Source organism: Miniopterus natalensis, chromosome 15 (genome assembly GCF_054644295.1).
Source record: "Miniopterus natalensis isolate mMinNat1 chromosome 15, mMinNat1.hap1, whole genome shotgun sequence".
In the NCBI taxonomy this organism is placed as follows: domain Eukaryota; kingdom Metazoa; phylum Chordata; class Mammalia; order Chiroptera; family Miniopteridae; genus Miniopterus; species Miniopterus natalensis.
The window spans coordinates 29,209,935-29,232,772 of NC_142095.1; the positions used below are offsets into that span (position 1 = coordinate 29,209,935).

General features: G+C 41.9%; 1 protein-coding gene across 2 annotated transcripts; it reads left to right on the forward strand.

Annotated features, from left to right (window-relative positions):
- Positions 1-3,540: 3,540 nt before the first annotated feature.
- RNF7 (ring finger protein 7) lies at positions 3,541-11,126 on the forward strand. 2 transcript variants are annotated; one of them, XM_087824969.1, is made up of 3 exons: positions 3,541-3,776; positions 7,482-7,529; positions 9,665-11,126. In XM_087824969.1, the coding sequence occupies exons 1-3, from the start codon at positions 3,602-3,604 to the stop codon at positions 9,781-9,783; spliced, it is 342 nt and encodes a 113-aa protein (XP_087681095.1). In that variant the 5' UTR covers positions 3,541-3,601; the 3' UTR covers positions 9,784-11,126. The 2 variants fall into 2 exon arrangements, with proteins under 2 accessions (XP_087681095.1, XP_087681096.1); XM_087824970.1 differs by having other exon boundaries at positions 3,541-3,769.
- Positions 11,127-22,838: the final 11,712 nt, after the last annotated feature.

Genomic DNA, 22,838 nt, shown 5'->3' on the forward strand with positions numbered 1-22,838 from the left:
ATGCTAGTCACAGCCACCAGGGGGTGTTATATAGAGCCCGGGCATTCAGCTGGGGTAGACTATCACAGCAGATTTTGCACTTGAAAACACCATACGAATTTTGGTTCTAGGTAACAGTCCCCTAAACCATCATTCCATTCTGATGAATGATGATTGCTCCAAGGGACAAGTAGTAAGAGAACCACCTAGTTCCTCAATTATTAGTGCGAGCTCTGCCTTCTCTCTTCAGCGGCCCCACTCACGGCCACCCATGTCCTGGTTCCTTTTAGCTCAGAGTGTATCTGAAATGGTGAATTTACCTAAACTCTTTATGAAGCATGTGCTACCTCTTAGGGGGTAATGATTTACATATGTTTACTGTCTATTGTATGAGGTTGAACTTTTTTTTGTTTTTAAATTTATGATTTCCTGTTTATTCTTTTACAGGCTAAAAACTGAATATGAATTCCATATTGTCTTAAGGATGCTATTTCCATGGCCAATCAGACATGCCTATAAAAATATTGCTTGTTCTATGATAATATTTTCACTGTAACCAAGCCCCTTTCAAGCTCTAAAATCTGGTAAGGCCCTGCCGGGTGTGGCTCAGCGGTTGAGCGTTGACCTAGGATCCAGGCGATAGGGGTTCGATTCCCAGTCAGGGCACATGCCCGGGTTGCGGGCTCGATTCCCCAGTCGGGCGCATGTAGGAGGCAGCCTATCAATGACTCTCCCATCATTAATGTTTCTATCTCTCTCTCTCCCTCTCCTTTCCTCTCTCTGAAATCAATAAAGATATATTTTTTAAAAATAAAATAAAATTTGGTAAGACTATTGTATGGAAGTTCAAAGTAGTTTTAATCCTATCATGCTTGTCATTTTCTAAAATGTGGGTTTCAAAGTAAGCCTTAGTAAAAATAGGTGGGATTCTTCTCTGGGGCTGCTTCTCTCGTGCATGTGAAGTTTATAATTTGAAGTCCTGATTTCTATCTAAGACAGAATCTTCTTTCATAAATATATCTATAGTTGGGAACAACAGGAGTGTTGGGAAATAATTACCACTTTCCAAAAGATAACATACCCCAAACAGGGATCTTACAAAAATGAGGAAACTTCTAATCACTTTACCTCCAATTAAGATCTCAGCTCCATGGGAAACAGAAGGGGTGTGGTTGATCAATGTATGGGTGGTAAATTAGGTTAAGCTGAATTTTATATGCCATGATAATATGGTGCGGGGATGAAAAGCATAGAACTGGGAATTAGATAAATTAGAATTCTCTGGGGAAACCTGTTGCTTTTTGTTTAGATGACTGAGCAAAACCATCTAACAAGGGTCTCAGGGAGGAGTGCTTGGGGATGACACTAAAAGAGTGTATCGGGGCCATATTGTGGCAGGATTAAAATGACCAACTGGGACCTTGAGATTTTGTTCTGATAATTCAGAGCCATGGAACATTCTGATCTGGAGAGTGCCAGGTGGAAAAGGGGATATAGGAAAATTAAACAGCACATTAGACTGAATGGACTGAGGAGGAGAGACGGGAAGGAAGTCAGGACACAATAAACCAGGGACAGGGTGATGAGTTTCAGACTCAGCACAGGCTTGTACCATTTCTTGTCCTGAACCACCCTCTAATCCTTTATTCTTTCAATGGTGTTTCCCTCTGTTTCTCTTGCAAACTGCCCAGCTCCCACCAGCTGGGTGCATTCTGTCCTCGTGTGGTTCCAGCCCTCTTTTTCTTATTAGCTATCTAGCATTTATAGCCGTCTCTAGTCAGATGTGTGGTCACGTAACATGAACAGAACACGTGCTGTGTACAGTTCATCTGAGTTTGTCCATAGGGATTTTTGCCTGGCTCATAAAATTTGTGTGGTCAGACTCATGTCTGCAGCCACTGCTACTGCTCTGCTCCAGCTGACAGCTCGTAGGGGTTTGCTTTCTTGCCTCATTTCCCAGCCACCAGAGCCTCCATCTCCCCTCATTTCAAACCTTACTTCTTCCATGAGGCTCTCCCTTACGGCATCAGTCCTCAGGAACATTTCTGTCCCTTATAGCACTTAACAGGCCCACTCAACAAACAGCACACATTAGGATCTAGTCAAATGTGACCCTGTGTCCATACTTATATTTTTATGTATTTACACATTCTTGTCTTCCCTGCCAGACTCCTTGAGCTTGGTTAGCCCCCACCCAGTCACAGGGCCTGGCACCAGGAGATGAGGCCCTGATGGGAGGCCCAAAAAGAGGTGGGGGGCTCTGAATCCCAACCCCGAGGCAGCGGGTGTCCACCATTAGATGGTGGTGGTAATCAGGCATCTCCTTGGGCTCTCAGTTCCTCAGCTTTCTTATCTTTTAAATGGAGATGTTGTCTTCTTTGCTTGGGAAAACATAATTATATAACCCTGGGCTAGCAACAGTAGAACCCTGGCTTCAGAACTGTCCCCATCACGTGGTAGCACCGTGCTCTTTAAATTACTTCTGGGGACTTCATTCCTCCTACATATAAAAGGAGGAACTTAAGCTAGATTTGAGGTTCTCAAAGAGTGGTCCCCAGGGTTCCTGGGATCCTTTCAGAGGCCAAGACTATTTGCACAATATTCCGAGCTAGTTCTCTCTTTTCACTCTCTCTACGAGTGTACAGTGTTTTCCCGAAACTACATGATATGTGGTATCACTGCTCTCACCATACCCTGTAATGGGTTTATTACTGTTATTTTTAAATGAATTAATACATTGCCCTGGACAGTGTGGCTCGGCTGGTTGGAGCCCATCCAGTACACCAAAAGGTGGCGGGTTCGATTCCAGCTGGGGCACCTACCCAGGCTGCAGGTTCCGGGCACACGTGGGAGGCAACCCGATGGATGTTTCTCTCTCATTATTTCTCTCTCTCTCTTCCTTCCTCTCTCTAAAGTCAATAATTTTTTTTTAATATCTATATAAACGAATTAATACATTTAAAAATTTTCCCTCCGTTTTAATTTCTTCACCAACAAATGTATATTCTCCACAAACAAAAAGCTCTTCGAGGTCCTAATAATTTTTTAGTGCAAAGGGGTTCCGAGACCAAAACGTTTGAGAACCGCGGAACCAGATTTCTGGAAACTCATGACGGTCATTCACTCACTCAAGTCCTTGGGCCTTCCGCGGCCAGGCATCTTTCAGACTCGGAGGGCAAGGTGATGACAGACGCGCGCCCTGTTCTTACGGACTTAACATTCGGGAGGGACGACGAACGGACGTCCTAACACGGTACTTTCTGAGCGCGGCAAGTTTCACGAAGGCAGAGAGCAGGACACGCGGTTCCCGCACAACGTTCTCCCGCAATCACGACAGTCACGCTGCGCAGAGCGGGCCCGGCTGCGGCCCGACGTCACCCCCGGGCGCTCAGCCCTCTAGGCGGCCCCCGCCGTGAAGGGGGCGGGGAAACGGCGGCCGGGCGCTGGCGTAAGGTGACGTCACGGGCCCGCGCCGGCCAATCGCGGGCGGCCCCCGTCTCCGGCGCCGCGGTGGCCGGCTGCCTGCGGGCGGCGCTGTGGCCTGTCGGGCGGCCCCACGGAGCCGCCATAGCCGCGGGCCTTCCCCGACCCAACGTCTCCGCGCCGGCTCCGCGCCGCCGCCATGGCCGACGTGGAAGACGGCGAGGAGCCCTGCGCCCTGTCCTCTCACTCCGGGGGTGCAGGCTCCAAGTCGGGCGGCGACAAAATGTTCTCTCTCAAGAAGTGGAACGCGGTGGCCATGTGGAGCTGGGACGTGGAGTGCGATACGTGCGCCATCTGCAGGGTCCAGGTGATGGGTAAGCGCTGCACGCGAGGCCGCGGCCGCGCTACGGCCTCCGCGGGGCCGGCTCCGGACGGGGAGGGGGGCGCGCCAAGGGCTCCGATAGACCCGTGTCCGGAGGGTTGGGGGCGGCTCGCCCTGTCCGGGAGCGGCGGACACGTCCGCAGGGTGGCCGCCGCCGGGGGCCGCGGGGTCCCAGCGCCTGGGGCTGGATTCTAGCGAGAGGAACGGGCAGCGAGTAGAGGAATTAAGATAATTTCAAGTGGCGATGGGTGTGACCAAGAATGTATACACCACCTTGTGGTTTGATGGGAGCAGCGAGGAACCACTTGGGTTAGTGTGGCCGGCAGCCCCCAGGCCGGTCTCCAGAAGCGAACCGCAGAGGGGTCGCGGGGAAGGCCCGGGTTCAGGGGCCGCATCCTTGGCCCTGGTCACACAGCGCAGACGCTCTGGTCATCGCCCGCCCGGCGACACCCGCAGCCCGCTCTTGCGAGCTGCAGGGAAGAGAAGTGTGCGCGGCCATTGCGACTGCTGGCCTGCTGCCGGCCCTTCAATCCGGCTGATTCAAGACAGGTCCCAGGGCACTCGCTTGGCCGGAAAGGGGGTCCAGTGCGGTTCAAGAATAGTTTAAGGTTTGTGGGGATTGAAGAATGTCCCGCCCTTTACTTAGAAACGCAGAACTTGATCTTCGCGCTGGCCCCTTCCTGTCATAGGATGCCGTTTCCTGGCAAAGATGCTGCCCCGCTCTGAGTCAGGCCTTTGTGGATGGAGAACCCGCTTTTATAAATAAGCCCCTCTTCTTGCCGTGGTATTTTTAATACAAATATTGGGCCAAGTGAAACCTTTCAGAACACGACTTCATCCCGTTTTGTTTTATATGGTTTCTGTTTTAAGATCTCAAACCACCTTGAGAAAGAGGTGGTTTACATGCAAGTTGTATTTTTAAATAGAGCATTTAAAACTACCGGGAGAGCTTCTTACATGTTGTTGCTTGAGGGTAGGTGCAGAAAACCGAGGTGTCAGTAATTTGAAAACGTGGTGTCTTGCCCTGAAAAATGAGAGAGCTGGAGAAATAACTTGCAGAGAATTGCTCTCCCTTCTTGAGGGAATGAAACTTCAGATCTACCAGAATCAAGACATTTATGTTTACACTCTTTAGTATGCCTTTTATTCATAAGAACTGGTTTCAAAGAGGTTCAAATATTTTTTACTTTTTACTTTTGAAAGAGCTTGGTTTCAGACATGATCCACTTATTTTGCATATTAGGTTTTAAAAGCGCCTAGTTTATTGGCCTGCAGTACGGTCAGTCAGTCCCCTTACCACATACCCCACCCCTTAAGAATTAGAACCGTATTTTCCAGTTTGGGTAGCATTTTTAACTTACACAGGTGACTTCGGTTTTTGTTCTTTAACAAGACAGGCTTTGCTGAAAATTTTGTCACCTAAATTTCCTTTAGTTTAAAAAGAACAATGTTCCTAAAAAGGCATTTTATTCTTCTCTCCAAAGAAAAAAGTTTAAGCTATTAAGTAGAAATGTAGAGTTTAAAATAATGGTTGAAATCTTGCAACAAATAAACTTTACTTGGGATATTTAAAGTAAGTATAAGTATGGGCTATAAATGGCTCCCATTCACATTTACTTTCTAATTATAGCAAGCATTCTGCTACTGTGGATTCATGTTGCAGATTTACAACAGCTATACTTTGAGTTCAGGAAAGTATTCTGGACTAGACCTTTGTATTTTGTTTATGAGGTGTTAAAATCCACTTCGTGGTCAGGTGACAGCGAGAGGAAGTTTGTTTTTCAGACTTCCCAGTCCTTGCCCTAGCATTATTCTAAAAGGTGTTAGTGTTATTGTACTGCTTAGAAATGTGCTGTTTCAGATATTAGGAGTGTCATCAAAAACTTTTTCCTTTTATCTGAAACTTTGGGAATTTTTATCTACTTAGGTCAGTTTTTGATCATCTAAATCAAAGCTATAAGCATAATTCAGAGATTTCTAGATTCTACAGAAAGAGCCCACTTAATCCCATTTCCTTAATATTTGGAATTCATCGAATACACAATTGATTTATTATGACTTCCTGATCCAAGATTTGCCTGTCAACCCATTCTGATGTTAACACTCTCGGTTTGCCCTTTCCTCCCTTCATTCTGAAAGGAGCAAGGGCTCCTGAGGAAGAGAGGAACAGCTTCGCCTGTACCGCCAAGTTATAGAGCCAGAGGAAGCCTTTGTGGCTACATGTTAATTGGACATTTGACACAACCTTTGGGGGCTTTCTTTTCCTAATTTGTAAAAGAGGCAGTTGGGATCACAAACTCTAATTCTGTGACTGCACAGAACCAGAGCCTCATCTTCACTGTTACATCACTACCCTTATGATACTTAGTTGTTTGCCTGTCTGCCTTCCCATTTGCTCTGGAGACCAGAGACCCAGACTTGGTCATTTTGGTGTCCCCAGGGCATAACTCTTTGCACAGAGCAGATACTCAGTAATTGTAGAATTGAAGAAAGTCTTAGGAGGCAGTGGTTGTTTTTAGTCCACACTGAAGAGGCCAGGGTGGTGTGTTTTTTTAGGGTAAAAGCATGCAGAGAGAAGCAAACAAGTGCCTGTGCATAATCCAGTGTAAGAAGAGCAGGCTTCAGCTCCACCGTGTGTCTATTTTTACAGAATTATTTTTTCTCCAGCTTATGTTAATTTTTTTTTTTTCTGTTTGAACTTCCTTTTACCCACCTTTGACTCCTCTTCCAGCTAGTGAATGAATCCACTTCCTTAGTCCCTGAAATAATCTATATTACTTTCTCATCAAGCAACCTAGTATACTTTAGGTTCCCATTCCTAATATTTACTCCCAAGTAGTTTATTAAAATACTTTGCTATTGTTGTGTAAATGCTTTGGGCTCAGAGTTACTTTGTAAAGGGAACATTTTTATAGAAGAAAAAAACATACCTAGTTTTTAGAAAGTATTTTTAATTTTAATTTTTATATAGATTATATAATCACATAATTCAAAAATTTAAAACAGTATACAATGAAAATTTCTTACCATCCAACCCCCTCCAAGGTAAACTATTATTAGTTTCTTGGGTATCCTAGATTTTTTTTTTTTTGGTAAGGAAATACCAATATATATGCATGGCTTATTTAATTTTTTAATTTTATTTACTCAATTACAGTTTGTAGTCGGTATTATTTTTTATATTAGTTTCAGGTGTACAGCAGCATAGTGGTTAGACAAAGTGTTTCCCCCCGATATTTCCAGTGCCCACCTGGCACCATACATAGTTAATACAATATTGACTATTCCCTATGCTGTACTTTACATCCCCATGTGTAGCTCATTTAAAAAAGTGTCTTAAAAATAAACTACCCCTAAGGTTGAGCTATATGAGCATGCCAGTGAGCTTATAATAACGCTAATACAGTGGAGTGTGGCATATTTTTCATGATTGAATTCACTGTCAGGACATCTTTTCATCAGAGCTTGTAAAAATAGAGGGTCAGTAACCCTTGTAAAATTGCTCCTGGTCATAAGTAAATTAGTACAGTGCCTTGTTATTCATCTTTAAACAGTTATATTCAGATGAGAAATTAATAGTATGAGTCTTTTATCTCCATCTCTAAGCCTTTGGGCTTTTATTTGACTTTGAAATGTCTGGGTTTTAAAAATTGCATTCTGAGCATCAGAATGAGAATTGCTGTTTGTTTACTTTTAGATGCCTGTCTTAGATGTCAAGCTGAAAACAAACAAGAGGATTGTGTTGGTATGTTGTAATTTCATTCTCATGCTTTTTCAACTGAAGGTTTTCTCTCAGTGGGGATGTTTGAATTTGCTATTAAGACTGACTTTATCAATACACAAAAATAAACTGTAAAGCAGTGATCCATTATTAATATAAAATGTGTTGATTCTCAAAAGGCCTTAATGGAATGAATCTGCAAGTTTTTTTATTGCCTATAATTAAGAAGAATTGGTTATGTAAGTATTCCAGACATGGGCATAGTAAATATTTTGATAATCAAAAAAATGAATAATTCTCTTCTATTAAGGAAATTATATAAGAAGGAATTTGTCAAAACATTTAAATTTTGAGTATGTGATAGGTCAGTTTTGGTGGATTTCATTCTAATAAAGCATTTCAGTTTTCAATACTCTTATGATGTAATGTTTAACTTTTCAACTGAGGTAGAAAAAGGATAAGTCTTTTTTGGGAATGTAGTTTGTGTATAGAAGTCTATTAAATTTCCCTTATAGTCTGGGACTACAAAAGTTATCTTAGGCTAAATGTTTTAAGTAGTTCAAAGGTTTGTATGTCCCAGTTCTTTAAGTCATCACTTCTAGATTGCTGTATCAAAGAGTTTAAACAATGAAAGGTTAACTTTGTACTTTGTGCTGGTGTGGTTCACTGGATATGTTTTATTGATGTTTTTAGAGAGAGGGGGAGGGAAGGAGGGAGTGGAGAAGAGAGAGAGAGGGAAACATCAGTGTGAGAGAGAAACATCAATCAGTTGCCTCCCGTACTTGTCCTGACTGTGAACCAAACCCATAGCCTAGTATGTGCCCTGACCAGGAATTGAACCCACAACCTTTTTGGTGTACAGGACGACACTCCAACCAACTGAGCCACCGGCCAGGGCTACATACAACTTCTTATTAATGATTTATACCATTTTGATCAAATCCTGTTTCTTCCTCCTGAAACACTAGAATGATTCCCCCTTGCTTTCTACCCTCTACAGCCAATTTTCATAAGGTGTTTTTTTTTCTTTTTTCTTTATTCCTATGTCTTTAGTTTTTCTGTTATATAGCTCAGTTGGTCAAGCAAGGAAAAATGAAGCTCACATTTGATATTGTAGTCCAGATTGTGAGTGATTTCCCTCAGTTTAAAATTTTTCTTTCATGCTGTTTAAAAAATATTAGTTTGGGAACTGTGAGGTGTAGGCCATCTTTCTTTGATCACAGACAGCCACTCTGAAAATTTCATTCTTTTTGTCACGAGGAATTGCATTGCTTGTTGATGACTTAGCACAGCTTATCACCACTTCTAGGAAACAACTCAGCAGATGTATAGCTGATAATATTTAGAAGCGTGTCTATAATAGGTTACTATGGACTGAAAACTATATATATATGTAAATATATATGTCTCTATTGATTTCAGAGAGAGGAAGGGAGAGGGAGAGAGAAACATCAATGATGAGCGAGTTGTCATTGATTGGCTGCCTCCTGCACGCCCCTACTGGGGATCGAGCCCACAAACCCGGCATGTGCCCTGACGAGGAATCGCACCACGATCTCCTGGATCATAGGTCGATGCTCAACTGCTGAGCCATGCCGAGGCGGGCTGAACTGAAAACATTTAAAACTCATATCTTGGTAAATAAAAATCGGGAGGAATTTTTCAGTAAAATAAAGCCCCAAACATCTCCAAGGTCAGAGTGTGACTAAGAACTCAGGCCTTAAAGAAGGCTCAGGTCCTTTCATTTCCTAACCTCAGGAAGACAGTATATGGAGCTATGGAGGAACTGGGGCCACCACATCATTCAGATTCTAGAACAGTGATGGAAAGTCCCCTAAGTACAAACTTTATACATGTAAGGTTCTATTTCTTTATAGGTAGGAAAAATTATTTTGACCAATTTACCATCTTTATTTGAGATTATGAGCCATGATTATTATTCATAATATAAAATAAGCTATATACAGGGTATCCCAAAAAATGTATACACACTAACAGCTGATAGCTGAATTTTGAAAATGAAATGTATTTTAATAAACACTGCCTTTATAATTATTCAAAGTGTGTATATACATTTTTTGGGGGGATACCCTATATTTGAGCTCAGTCATTTAAATTGAAATGTGTAATGTCAAATAATCTTTTTTTCTTCCTTTTAGTGGTCTGGGGAGAATGTAATCATTCCTTCCACAACTGCTGCATGTCCCTGTGGGTGAAACAGAACAATCGCTGCCCTCTCTGTCAGCAAGACTGGGTGGTCCAAAGAATCGGCAAATGAGAGTGGCAGAAGGACTTCTTAGTGCTTTGTCCAGAGCCCGGCGCAGCGCGTCACCAAGTACCCTACAGTGGCCAAGACAGTCCAGAGGACTAAGTCTTCAAGTAGGAGGAGATGGGTCTTTGGTCCTTGAGCACTCATCAAAGGCATTGGGTTAGCATTTTGTCAGTTTTATTTTCAGAAATTCTCTACAATTAAGAAGATAATTTATTAAAGATGGTCTTTCCTATCTCTGTGGTATGTGTCACACTGCTTAGAAGTGCTATAAAGGAGGAGAGAACTACATATTGGATGACCTTTATAATTTACTTATTGACATCCAAGGGGCTGTGGGAGCAGTTCCATTCAGAAGAGAACTTTTTGCATGCTTAAGGCTGATCAGTTAAAAAAAAGACAATGTTATAGTAACAAATAAAGTGCAGTTTAAAACCCAACTCATATCCTTAATTGTTCCCGATATTTATTTTAGGCAAGGAGGGGGGTGATTCATGAAATATTTATTTGATATGACAATTTTAAGTTTGGGCCAGTGAGCAGGGTAAATAAAATTTAATCTTTGGGCATATGAGATTTTGATTGTCTTTTAGGTTATCGTCCTCTATCCTTGACTCATCAAAAAATCCTAAATCTGCACACCTCACTGTTCAGTCGTTCAGTGGGAAAGGACAGGAGTATTTTCAAGGTTTAGTCAGATTATGATGTAATTTAACTGTTTCAGGTAAACTGAGGGGAAAATGTTTACCACTATAGCATTGGATCAAAAAAAGTTTATTTTATTACACAGTGTTTTAATAAACGGTTTATTCTGTTTACTTCATTTGAATTGTCATTATTGCAGTTTTATGCACAACCTTAAACTTGATGTTAATAAACTAATTTGTCAAGTGAATGCTTTTGTTTCATTAAAAAAATATTTATATGCTTTTTCACTTAGTAATAAGAACATTTTAAGTTTATTACCTAGAAACATAAAAGTGTGAGAAAATACTTAAATCTTATCCAACTCATTCGTGTTTAGTGAAGATTATCTTGTAACAATTTGTGAATCTTTAAGGAATGGGGATACATAAGAGGATGTGAAAATATAATAATAAAAACTAGAATTCTGTATGCATTCATATTGGCTACTATTAATCAGAGTTCTCTGGAAATTTTTGCTTTATATATTTTTCACAACTGCCTCCTGAAAAAATTAATTACAGTGTATAAATATGTTTGACCATTTGAATGCGTTTGTCATGGGCAATGAACTATTTTAGCAGCTTTTTGACCTTTTTAAAAAGTTGTACCTATAAAAAGTGAACTAAATATTTGGCTTTGAAATAAAGAAATATTTAAAATGTTGAGTTATTTTAGTATGTAAATGAAATGTAGAGGATGGTGATAATAAACTGATTTTTCACAGCAAAACTACAAGGCCACCATCTGACAGAGCTGTTTCTATTACACATCAGCGTCCGAGGGTAGAAAAGGAGGGACTGGACAAAGGAGTACTGAGCCTACCTGCCCTGGAGTGGTATCGGCTCATCTGCATAGCCATCTGAAAGTTGTGACATCTAATTAGGAGTTCCAATGCAAACGTTAAGCATTGAACAAGTTTTCCTTTCCTTTTGGTTAAGCATTGTTGAATTTTATTTTACTAGTGTATGAGAAACACGTCTGTCATCTTTAGCTATTTAATTTTCCATCTATGCAAGTTGTCTTGTATTACAGCTGGCATCCGAGTCAGGAAATTGGCCCCATCAAACCCATTACTTCCCCTTTACTATCAAGTGAAGCTAAAATGTATATAATAATTGTACATAGACCAGAAATAAGAGGAAAATAATTTCGAATCATTTCAGTATGTAAATGCTTGGATATAATTACATCAGAAGCCCGTGTGTGAGTGTGTGTGTGACAACTACAAATAGACTTGTGACTTAGAAACATAAACATTTCCGTTGATAAGACTTTTCCCCCTAAAATGGTGGATCATGCATTGTAAAGCTCTGAACAAAACAACGTACAATCTTGATTTACATGTTAGTTGCATGTTTGGAAACTAGTGAATTTTAAAGCTGTGCAAAAAAGTACTTTGTGTTTATACTATATAAAAAGAAATTTGGTTCTAGGTTCAGATAATCATAAACTGATTTTTCTACTACATGAATGGACATTGGAAAGATACTGAACTATGTTTCATCATGTGAGATTGTCCCACATGTTGAAAGACATTGAATTTCCCTGGCCCCCACCCACCAAATACCGGTGGTGCCATCGATTGTTGTGCCACCCAAAAGAAAGCTCACGTTTCCAAAACATCCCCTTTAGAAGTAGTATTGGCTTCTTTGGGGGCACTGATAAAAGTGCTTATACAGGCAATTAGCGTGTAGACTTGGTGCCACAGTCTCTGAGAAACATCCTAAAGCAACAGACACGAAATCCTGTAAAAGGTGTAAAGGGTTCAGATTTTTTAATAGTGGCTATCCTAAAAAAGAGTTCAGAGGACCAAATCTCGCTGACCTCGTCCACCCCTAGAGGTGAGCAACTCCTAAGTTAGTGTTTAATAGCGAGGACATGCATGGTGAGTGAATATTCACTCGGAGGCCTCTAGGCCTAAAGAATAAGCTCAAAATTGTTTTATTTAACTGACCCTAATGTATAAGCTATTAGGATCAGAAAAAAAAATTAAGCGTTCCTTTAGAAGTTTTATAGGCATCTGATAAGAATGGTAACTATTTTAAGAATGCTTTGTTGCTTTTTTCAGATACTGCCAAGGACTGACTTCAGGTAATGTTCTGAAAAGAGAATTAGAAAATTTTCATTTTTACTTTAGTAAGCCCTTGTTTAAAAAAATATTTAAGAAAAAATATTACTGATTTAAATATAAGGAAAATTAGAATTAAAGTAGCAAATAATTTTAAGTTTTAAGCTGTTTTATATTGAACATTTGAATGATACAATAAAATATATGGGAAATACATGGCATGGAAGTTCCTCCTCTGCCATCTTTACACCATTCCATTTCTGCCAGGTTTTGTGCAATGAGATATGTTTTATGGGCAAAGTATCTTCTCTGCATGTTGATACTCAGTGTCTGACACTGGACTTGAATCCTAGCACCACCATTTATTTGTGTGACCTTGAGCAAGTTATTTCACCTCTCCATACCTGAGTTTCCTCATGTACAATATAAATAACTATATCATTTTGAGGACTGAAGACTAAATGGGTTATTAATAGGCATATAAAACAGAACAGTTTCCAGCACTGTACATGGTAAGAGCTATTCATTTTTGGAAGCTCCTTTAATAGACATGGCACTTTAAAAATAATGGTTTTAATTATGGGCTAGAGTGTTCTTACTGTTCTCAATAAGAATTCTGTAAGAAGTTCATTGTAAACATGTTCGATTACTTGTAGCACTGTGAGCATCTGTGAAGGATGGTAATGAGGCTTTAATGACTTGTCTACTACTTTTTTTTTTTTAATTATTTGGTCAACATGATTTCCAGATTTTATATAAAGAAAAAAACTGTAAATGTTGAGCTCTCGTTTTAATTTTAGGTATTCCATCTTAGTAGAAACATTTCGTTGGATCTTACAGATAGGAATATAGAGGCACATTTTTGAGCACTTAATTTTGGTGATATCCATATGGTTTAGAAAATCACTTATTTTTGCAGCCCTCAATTTTCATCTTCATAGCCTTCGTAAGCTTGACGATTGTAAGCTTGACAACCAGTCTGCTACTTTCTCTTGTCTGTGCACTCGGTAAACCTGAGTCAGTGATTAGAACAGAACCTGCATTCTTAGGTTGGCTGCAAGCAAGCTTTCCTGGGTGAGTGCAGCTATGCTATAACGTAGTTAAAACAGTCCCTCGGCCTGGCTTGGAATCTTGACACCATCTTTTACTACCTGTATGATCTCACACAAAACTCTTAACCTCTCTGTGTCCATCTCCTCAGCTAAAATGGGAATAACAATATTATCTACCTGATAGAGTTGCTATGAAGATTTCATGAATTAATACATGTTAACTCCCTAGAACAGTGCCTGAGACATAGTAAGCACTCAATAAATGTTGGTCATTATTACAGATCACTATGCACAGCTAATCTCTGCTTTGAAGAGTGGTCTTTGAGGAAAGTATACTGTTTGCATTGATGCTCTTTATAAGAATTATGATGTTTGTGAGCACCCACAACCAGTGAGGAACTGTCAACATGGGTTTTTAGGAGAGTGGTTTTTAACCACCCCCCTTTTTTAACCACCATAACTCATCTCACGCCTGAAAAACACGTTCCCATCAGCGACAATGGGCTCTCCCACAGTGGTTCCCAAAGAAGTGTGTGTGTACAAATGGGGCAGGCAGGAGAGTTAGGGAAAGCTGCCCAGATGAAAACACAGTTAAAAACTCAGAATTATTTCAGCATAGGTGAGGTGTTCTATGGCATTTGTATTTTATCCTAGCCTCTAAAGAGCTGCCTACTATTTAAAGTTCTTGGGACTTATGTAAAAAAAAATTCAACTAAGCTATTTGTACCAAAATTTTAGTGTAATAGAATAATCAGAATTCTTACCAGACTGCCAGGGTGTGACTTTATAAATCCAAAAAATACATAGCATAGAGCAAGCTTTGTGTGGTCAGTGTAATGTGATCATCATATAACTCCACAGTGGTGATTTTTAGACTTTCATTGTCAATTAGCCTCCGCTGTGCTAACTTCAGCTCTGTTTTTTCTACTTTTATAGAAATTATGTTTATAACATATTTACAATAAAAATATTATTTATTGCTTGCCTACTGTATATGAGGTTTTGCCATAATGGTAGAAAAATTTGAATACTAATACATTTTCTGTCTTCAGAGACTGCAGGCTGTGTTAGGGAATGTTAGATTTACAACAGAATTGCAAAGTGTAATGTAATAAATTCTCTAAAAGACACACAGTGCTCTGGGCAGTAGAAGGGACAGATGACACTCGCAGCATATACAGTATATGACTATGAGGCCCATTTCTTGTGTAGATTATGAAAGCCCACTTCCATTTTATTTAGCAATATTTGGATGTATGTGCTCCATAGCATTTCTGGGGAGAGGAGGGGTGTCCCCTTGAAACAAGTTCACATTGCTTACACTCCTTGCCTACTTACTGCGCCTTCAGTTCCGTCTCCACGCCACATACCTTCATATTTGCCCGGTTGTTGCCTTCTACATAAGACAAGGGGGAAAGGAGGCTGGCCCCCTTAAGGAGAAAAATGTCATTTAAAATCATTTCTTTCTTGAAGGGTACAGATTCGTACTATCCAATAGTGTAGTCACTAGCCCTGTATGGCTATTTAAATTTTAATTTAATTAATTAGAATAAAATTTAGATTTCAGTCCCTTAGACGTACCAGCCACATTTCAATGCTCGCAGTCACAGTGGCTTCCATGTTGGAGATCACAGAATAGGACCTTTCCACCATGGAAGTTCTGTTGGACAGTGTTAGTGCAGATCATCGTTTATAAGGTTTATTCTGTCCGAATTTAGGATTCATGGGAGCCACATGCTGGTACATGTACTTTCTTTTCACAAACACTTAGAAGTGGAAAGGATCATTTTATCCCTGAAATGGCATCTTCGTGTTTATATTTTTTAATATGCTGACTTGTAAAGCAAAAAAATTTAATGGGCCTTTAGCACATGTCCATTATGACACAAATTTGGTCGCTTCTTGAATATAATTATATCTCAAGAATATACCATTATAAAAAATATCATGTTATATAGCCTGTAAACCCACTTTTAGATATTTCCAACCAATGCTAATTTTATGCAGAGATTGCAGAGTACTGGTTTTTTGTATTTTGAAACCGAACTGAAGTAGCACATGGAGCCTTATAGTAGTGAAACGGTTGCTTTTATAATTGGCCTGAGAAATTGAAACCATTTGGAAAGATCTAAACCTAATGCTCTTACCTAGCTAGCTATTTTGGCCATTCGGCTTCTGTGTTAAAGAACACAATCAGCCAGCCCTGGCTGGCGTGGCTCCGTTGGTTTCGTATCCACCGCGGAGTCACATACCTGGGCTGCAGCTCCACCCCCACCCCAGCCCCAGTAGAGGCCCGTAGGAGACAGCCAACTGATTCTTCTCTGTCTCTCCCTCTCTCTCAAAAATCAATTTTTAAAAAGCAACACTTTTTAAAACAAAGACTATGATCAGTCAACAAAATACTGCCTGATACGGCCATATTCCCAACAAAACCTTAATTAAAGAGCTGAATACTGGGAAAGAGAATTGAAAAGCTACTCCACAAAATAAGACATACAAATAGCCCTGCCGGGCATGACTCAGTGGTTGAGCATTGACCTAGGGTCCAGGAGATCGGGGTTCAATTCCTGATCAGGGCTCATGCCTGGGCTGTGGGCTCAATCCCCAGTTGGGGGCGTGTGGGAGGCAGCCAATCAATGACTCATCGTTGATGTTTCTATCTCTGTCTCTCCCTTCTGTCTCTCTCTCTCCCCCTCTCCCTTCCTCTCTCTGAAATCAATAAAGATATATTAAAAAAGAAAAAGAAAAGAAATGCAAGTTTAAAGTCACAAAGAAAAACCTCTACACACTCTCTAGACTAGCTCAAGTTAAAAAGACAAGTAACACCAAGTCTTGGTGAAGATGTGGATGACCTGGAACTCTCGTAAATTGCTGGTGGGAATGAAAACTTGAACAGCCACACTGGCAAACAGGAAGGCAGTACAGTAAAAAGTCAAATATTCATCCAGCCTAGGACTCAGCAATCCTATTCCTAGGTACTTGCCTAAGAGAAATAAAAACACATGTCCACAAAAAGACTTAGGTGAATATTCAAAGCTCCTTTTTTCATATTTATAATAGCCCAAACTGGAAACAACCCAAACGTCCATCAACAGAAGAATAGAAGAACAGTGGTATATTCATAGAATGAAATGCTACTCGGCAGTAAATAAAAAAATAAATTAAAAAAAGGAACAAACTACTGATACATGCTACAGCATGGATGAGTCTCAAAACATTATGTTGAGCAAAAGAATCCAGAAATAAAAGTGCGCTTAACAGTATGATTTTCTTTATATGAAACTCAAGCACAGGCAAAACTAATTGATAGAAATCAGAAGAATGGTTGCCTCTCGGTGGGAGTATTGAAGAGGGCACAGGAAGCTTTCAGCGGGGATGGAGGTGTTCTACATATTGATTTGGGTGATAGTTACATGAAGGTATACATTTGTCAAAACTCATCCAACTGTACACTTAAGATCTCTTCAATTTATTTTATGTAAAATAAACCTGAATTTAAAAAGAGAGAGAGAGGGAGATGGATATTATTATTTAAGACCACAACCAACACCAGTTGACATTTGCTACTAAGTGGAAAATACAAGAAAATGCGTTAACGATTTATTAATGGTTGTTCCATTTGTCTCATTGCTCAACTCTTCAAGAAAGCGCTCAAATCAAAATAATTGTGTTTCTCATCTTGTTCTGGTCCCCTGTGGAGGTAATCTGAGAAAGCTCCTTGGAGTTTATTAGCAGTGCTACATTTCCAAGAAGTTTGTCAAAATGTAGAAGAAACAAGTACTGGACGAGGTGACTTTTTTAAAGGGAAAATTTTATGCATTCCAGCTCAATTCTAGAACACTTTTCAGGGCTTTCAGTGTACACAGTGTTAGAGCTGCCCTCCAATTACAAGGCAAAAATTGTAGTGTTGCCTGAAATTCCTCACTGAACCCTGAACTCTGACAACACTAACTCATAACTTTTCTAACAAGGAGTTTAAATCTTAAGGATAAAAGATAAGGACTTGGGTTTTCCCCATGCGTTATGCTGTTAAAAGCCCTTGACGGCCCTGAGGCTGTAGTGCTGGGTTCCTGTCAGACGGCCCAGAACAAAAGTCATGTGAGTACATACAGACACCCTAATAAAACTTGAGTGCTGAAGTCCTCCCAACTCCACAGTTTTGCTGTTAGGTCCGTAGGTGGATGTAAAGTAAAAGGAGTCCCCACCCACAGCCCTCAGACCCCACCATCTAACAGAAATGCCCCAGGTCCTCCTAGCCCAGCTCAGACCAACCCTCTCTCCTCTACCCACATGGCCTGGGGGGGGGGAGCCCAAGTACCGCACATGAGACGTCCCACAGCTCAGGGGTCCAGAGGGAGCGCCAGCATCCTGTGTGCCCACTGCAGGTCAGCACCCCTCCCGGCCCCGACGCTCTCAGTCTGGCCACCCTCCGCTTGAGACGGTCAGCCTAGTCCTGCCTTCATCTCTAGCTCGGTCAGACCGCACAAGAGAGGCAGGCTTTCCAGGTCGCCTCACTTTCTCTTGAATCTAATCCCAACTAGTTCTTTACATCTCCACTTATTCCTCCGTCTCCCACTCCTCCCCAGCTTCTGAAACTCTTCCTCTGCTAGTCACACCGACAAAATTTCCTCCATCCACCCCCTTCTTGGTAAGTTCCTTTTCTTTCTTTTTCTAACACCCGGTTCTCCCCTGAAAACACTGTTCTTTCTGCAACCCTCCTGCTTCCCTCTGACCACTGGGCCTGGCAGCGGGCAAGGTGTCCTCATTTCTCTTCATTCCTGTTTCCCTCCCTAAAAACTCCCAGCTTCGACTCTCGTGTCATGAGGCCATCACTCACTACAGTCTTCTCGTGGCCCCACGGTCACACCCCTAAGTCCCACGAAGATGCCAGCTCTGCACTCTGTCAGTCTCTCCATCGCTGCTCTTTGGATAATTCTCGGCGAGTCCAATATTCTCATGGATGATGCTTCGAACGCCTTGGCCTCTCACTCCCCCGACCTCCCCTCCTGCAGCGATCTTGTGCTCTCCCCCCCCGACCTTGGCCACTCACTCCAATGGTCATACCTTGAACTAAACTCCTCAAAAGCGTGGCTTGTACTGGCTGTCTCCAGTTTAGCTCCTTTCACTCTCTGTTGAACTTACTCTAATGGGGTTTCTCACCCCACTCCATTGAGACTGCTCTCATCAAACTCCCTGGTGACCTCCTTTGAGCAGAGATCTTCTATTCAAAGAAAAAGGCAGCCTCGTCCAGTACCATGTGCCTTCCCCTCACTCTCGGCACTCCCTCTCCAGAAATGCCTTCCCTCCCCTCCTCTTCCATGTTATAAGTTCTGAAGACACTAATGTGTCGGCATTAGGACTCCCAAAGAACCCAGATTATTCTTCAACTCTGATTTAAACCCTTCCATAGTAAAGAGTCATCCTTCCAACAACAGCAACTCGAGGATACTTTTTCCATTTATTTTTAGAGAGAGTGGAGGGGAGGGAGGGAGGGAGGGAGAGAGAGAGAGAAACATCAATGTGAGAGAGAAATTGATTGGCTGCCTCCCCATGCACCCCAACTGGGGCCAGGGATCAAACCTGCAACCCAGGTAAGTGCCCTTGACTGGGAATCGAACCTGCGACCCTTCAGTGCTCGGGCCAGCACTCTAACCACTGAGCCACGCCAGCCAGGGCTATTTCATAATTCTTGATCCTCAAGTAGATGTGCTATAGAAGTGTGCAGAGAATTGTGCATTGTAAAGGAAGGTCGTGCTCTTACTAGAAACCTTGCTCTACTGTTGTCCTTCTAGGATGTGTTTTCAATATTAAAAATCTTAGAAAGGGAAGGAAATTAAGCATACCCTATTTCTAGCCATTAACCTGAGCTTTTTATGTTCTTTTTGTTTCAAATGTTGAGTGACATCAGAGCATTGTAAACTTTAAGGACATACACTTCACAGATAACACTTCAAACCACGTGATGCAAAATCTCATGGGAGATCTAGGTAAAGAGCATTTTTTTCTCTAGGTTACAAAATTAGTCATAAAAGGTACTAAAATATTTTTGTTGTTTTCTCCTATCATAAAAGTTTATTTTTTTCTTTCAAAATGAAAGAAAAAATGAAATGTGTGTGTGTGTGTCTGTGTGTGTGGCAGAATATAGTAAATCATTTAGTTGGAATCACTTGTTATTAGAAATTGCGCATGCAGATTAATCCAATCTGTCTGTCTTCCAGCTCCACCAGGCCCCACAGCTTTCCAAGCTCTCGTGAAATTCTGAGTTGGCTGCTCTATGCTGGGTGAACATTGGACAGAGGAGCCCAACTTCTTCCACATTGTTTAGGTCGCTCCTGCCTCCAATCTTCACATCAAAAAACTATACTTTTGAGTCACGTTTTGATGATTGATAGTCATTGTTTAAAAGATAATACTTTTATCCCTGGCTGGTGTGGCTCAGTTGGTTGAGTGTCATCCCATGCACTGAGAGGTTGTGGGTTCCATTCCTGGTCAGGGCATATGCCCAGGTTTCGGGCTCAATTCCCAGAAGGGAGCGTGCAGGAGGCAGCCAATCGATGTTTCTCTCTCTCTCCACCTCTCCCTTCCTCTGAAAAAATCAATAAAAACATATATTTTTTAAAAAGCTAATACTTTCATATCACTTCATTGTGCCAGGCACTATTTGGCATTGACTTCTCTCAAGAACTTACTCAAGAATCAACAGTTATTTTCTCTGTTTTCAGTTAAGGAGACTGAGGCTCAGAGAAGTTAAGTAACATGCTGAAGATCGCACAGCTACGACTTACTAGAGACAAGATTTAGCTTTCCCGAGCAATGCTGAAGTTAGTTCTTGTGACCATCGGGCCACATCTCCAATCCAAGATTTCTGGTACTTTTCCCCATTGGTGCAGGGTATCTTGAGTGTGCCCAGCACTTGGCTCTGCTTCTAAGTTAAGAATTCAGTACTGTTCTTTCATCAGATCTACAATGACTGTTTCATTAACTTGGGACCTGAAACCTAATTGTAAGCAATCACAAAAGTGTTCCATTTTAAATAGACCTCTTTTTTTTTTTTTCAGGTAGGTAAAACTTAAAAATAATGACACTCTGTTTACAATTGCCAGAAGGCAACAAATGGTCATTTTATAACTTCTAAATTTTGTGTTCAAATATTATGCAAATTTTGTTTTCTTCGTTTAGGTCATTTTCAATTACTTTGAGAGTGTTCTTTGGTTTGTTTTTTGGTTTGTTTTTTTCCCCAGAACGGCTATGCTATTACTAAGTAGAAAACAAACAAAAATAAGAAACACTACCTCTTATTTATGAATGGAAACACTATGAAAAGAAGGGTTAACTCAGTGCTATTTAATAAGGCAGCCACTCACCACGGGTGGCTGCTGAGCATCTGGGATGCGGCTGGTTCGAATTGAGATGTGTGGTTCGGGTAAACTCCAAGCAGATTTTGAACACTCAGACACAAAAAAGGTTGGGCAATATCTGATTAGCAACTTTCACATCAATTACATGTTGAAATGATAGTATTTTGCATATGTTGGGTTAAATAAAATGTATTATTAAAGTTCATGTCACTTGTTTCTGTTTCTCTAGCTCATGTGGCTACTAGAAAATTTGAATTCCACATGTGGTTTTGCATGTATCTATTGAACAGGACTGGGATAAAAGGAAGTATTCGTGTGAGTGGAATTGAGCAGTTCGTAGCATATATATTCATCAGTGAAAAGCGTACTTTTTTCAGTGACAAGGTTAAATATCCATGTGATGACAGCTCTCAAAGCTCTGCCCTGTCGGACTGCCACTGTATCCACAAAAACCCCGGGAAAAGGCTTCCTCCTCTGGAGAGATTCTCAGACTGATTTTTCACTATTCGAAATGTGGACCCTGATGACATGCCAAGAACAAAAAAAGTACCAGCATTTATTTCTTGTGTGGGTTTCAAAGCATCTGGCACAGCTCTGAACAGTGGTCACCAGCACAGGGCGCCCACGTCTACCGTTGGGGTGGCGGTTTCCAGCGCAGCGGTGCAGAGCCAAAGGGCACCCACGAGTTCGTTACATAATTCTTGGTAGCGAGAGGCCAAGTGTGTATCTGCGCTGGGAACGGTCCACAGGCCCTGCCACGCAGACTGAGGTGGTCACCACGGTGTTTTGACAAAGCTTGTGCTCGAGGTTGTTTGTTTGGAAAAAGACTGGCCAGCCTTCCCCCCTCCTCCTTTCTCTCTGTCTCTCTGTCCCTCTGTCTCTCTGTCTGTCTCTGTCTCTCTCTCCTCTTTCAAACACTCTGGCATAATACTGAATGGCTTTGTTTTCAAACTGCCTCAGCCTTCGTTTGTGGAGAAAAAGCCTGAGTATTCTTTCCCTGTAGGACACAAGTATTATTTTTGGAACCGAGGTTCTTAGCCTGACCTCTGTCTAAACCAATTTCTGTTCTTTGTGAGGTCGTGGTCTGGGGCGGCTCTGAGCGATCTCGGTGGAGGGGAGCTTCCTGGCTCTGAAGAGTCGTGGGCAGAGATGTGGAGAGGCCACCCCGAAACTTCCCTGCTCTGGGGCTCAGGACAAGGTTCCCTCGCGCTCAGATTGTGCCCAGGAACAGCCTGGACCACATGTGTAAATTGGTGTGCTTTTCCTGCTTGTGTCACTTCATGGGTGCTCGGGGTCGCAGACTCCTCAGAACTAAGAAAGCCATAGCTGGACGGCTTCTGCAGACCATTCAGGGTGTGGGGCTGTGGGAGAGTCACAGTCTGTTCTGAGGGCCATGACTTGAGTCCCCCAGGGCCTCCGGGAACAGGTCTCAGGACCCTGAGTTCAGGGCATCTTCTTCTGTAACCGGCTCTGCCTGGGGCTGCTGGGCACCAGGAGGAAAACCTCTCCAGCTTCTCAGAGCTCCCGCACGCCCCCGACTGGAGATGGAGCCCGCAACCCAGGCATGTGTCCTGACCGGGAATCGAACCGCGATCTGGATCCTAGGTCGACGCTCAACTGCTGAGCCACGCCCAGCCAGGCTATGAGCACTTTTTGGAGAACCACCAAACTCTTTCACACTTTACGTCCCCACCAGCAATGCGCAAAGGTTGCAGTGTCCTCCATTCTCGCCAACACTTGCCGTTCTCCCTTTTTCCAGCATGGCCCACCTGGTGGGGTGAAGCGTGCCTCGTTGTGGCCCCAGGCCTGCTGTCTTTTCACTTTGGCTGGTTCCACCCCTCCACCTTCCAGTGCTTTCTACTCTGCCTCTTCCTCTCCTTTCTTTCTCTCCTTTAAGGT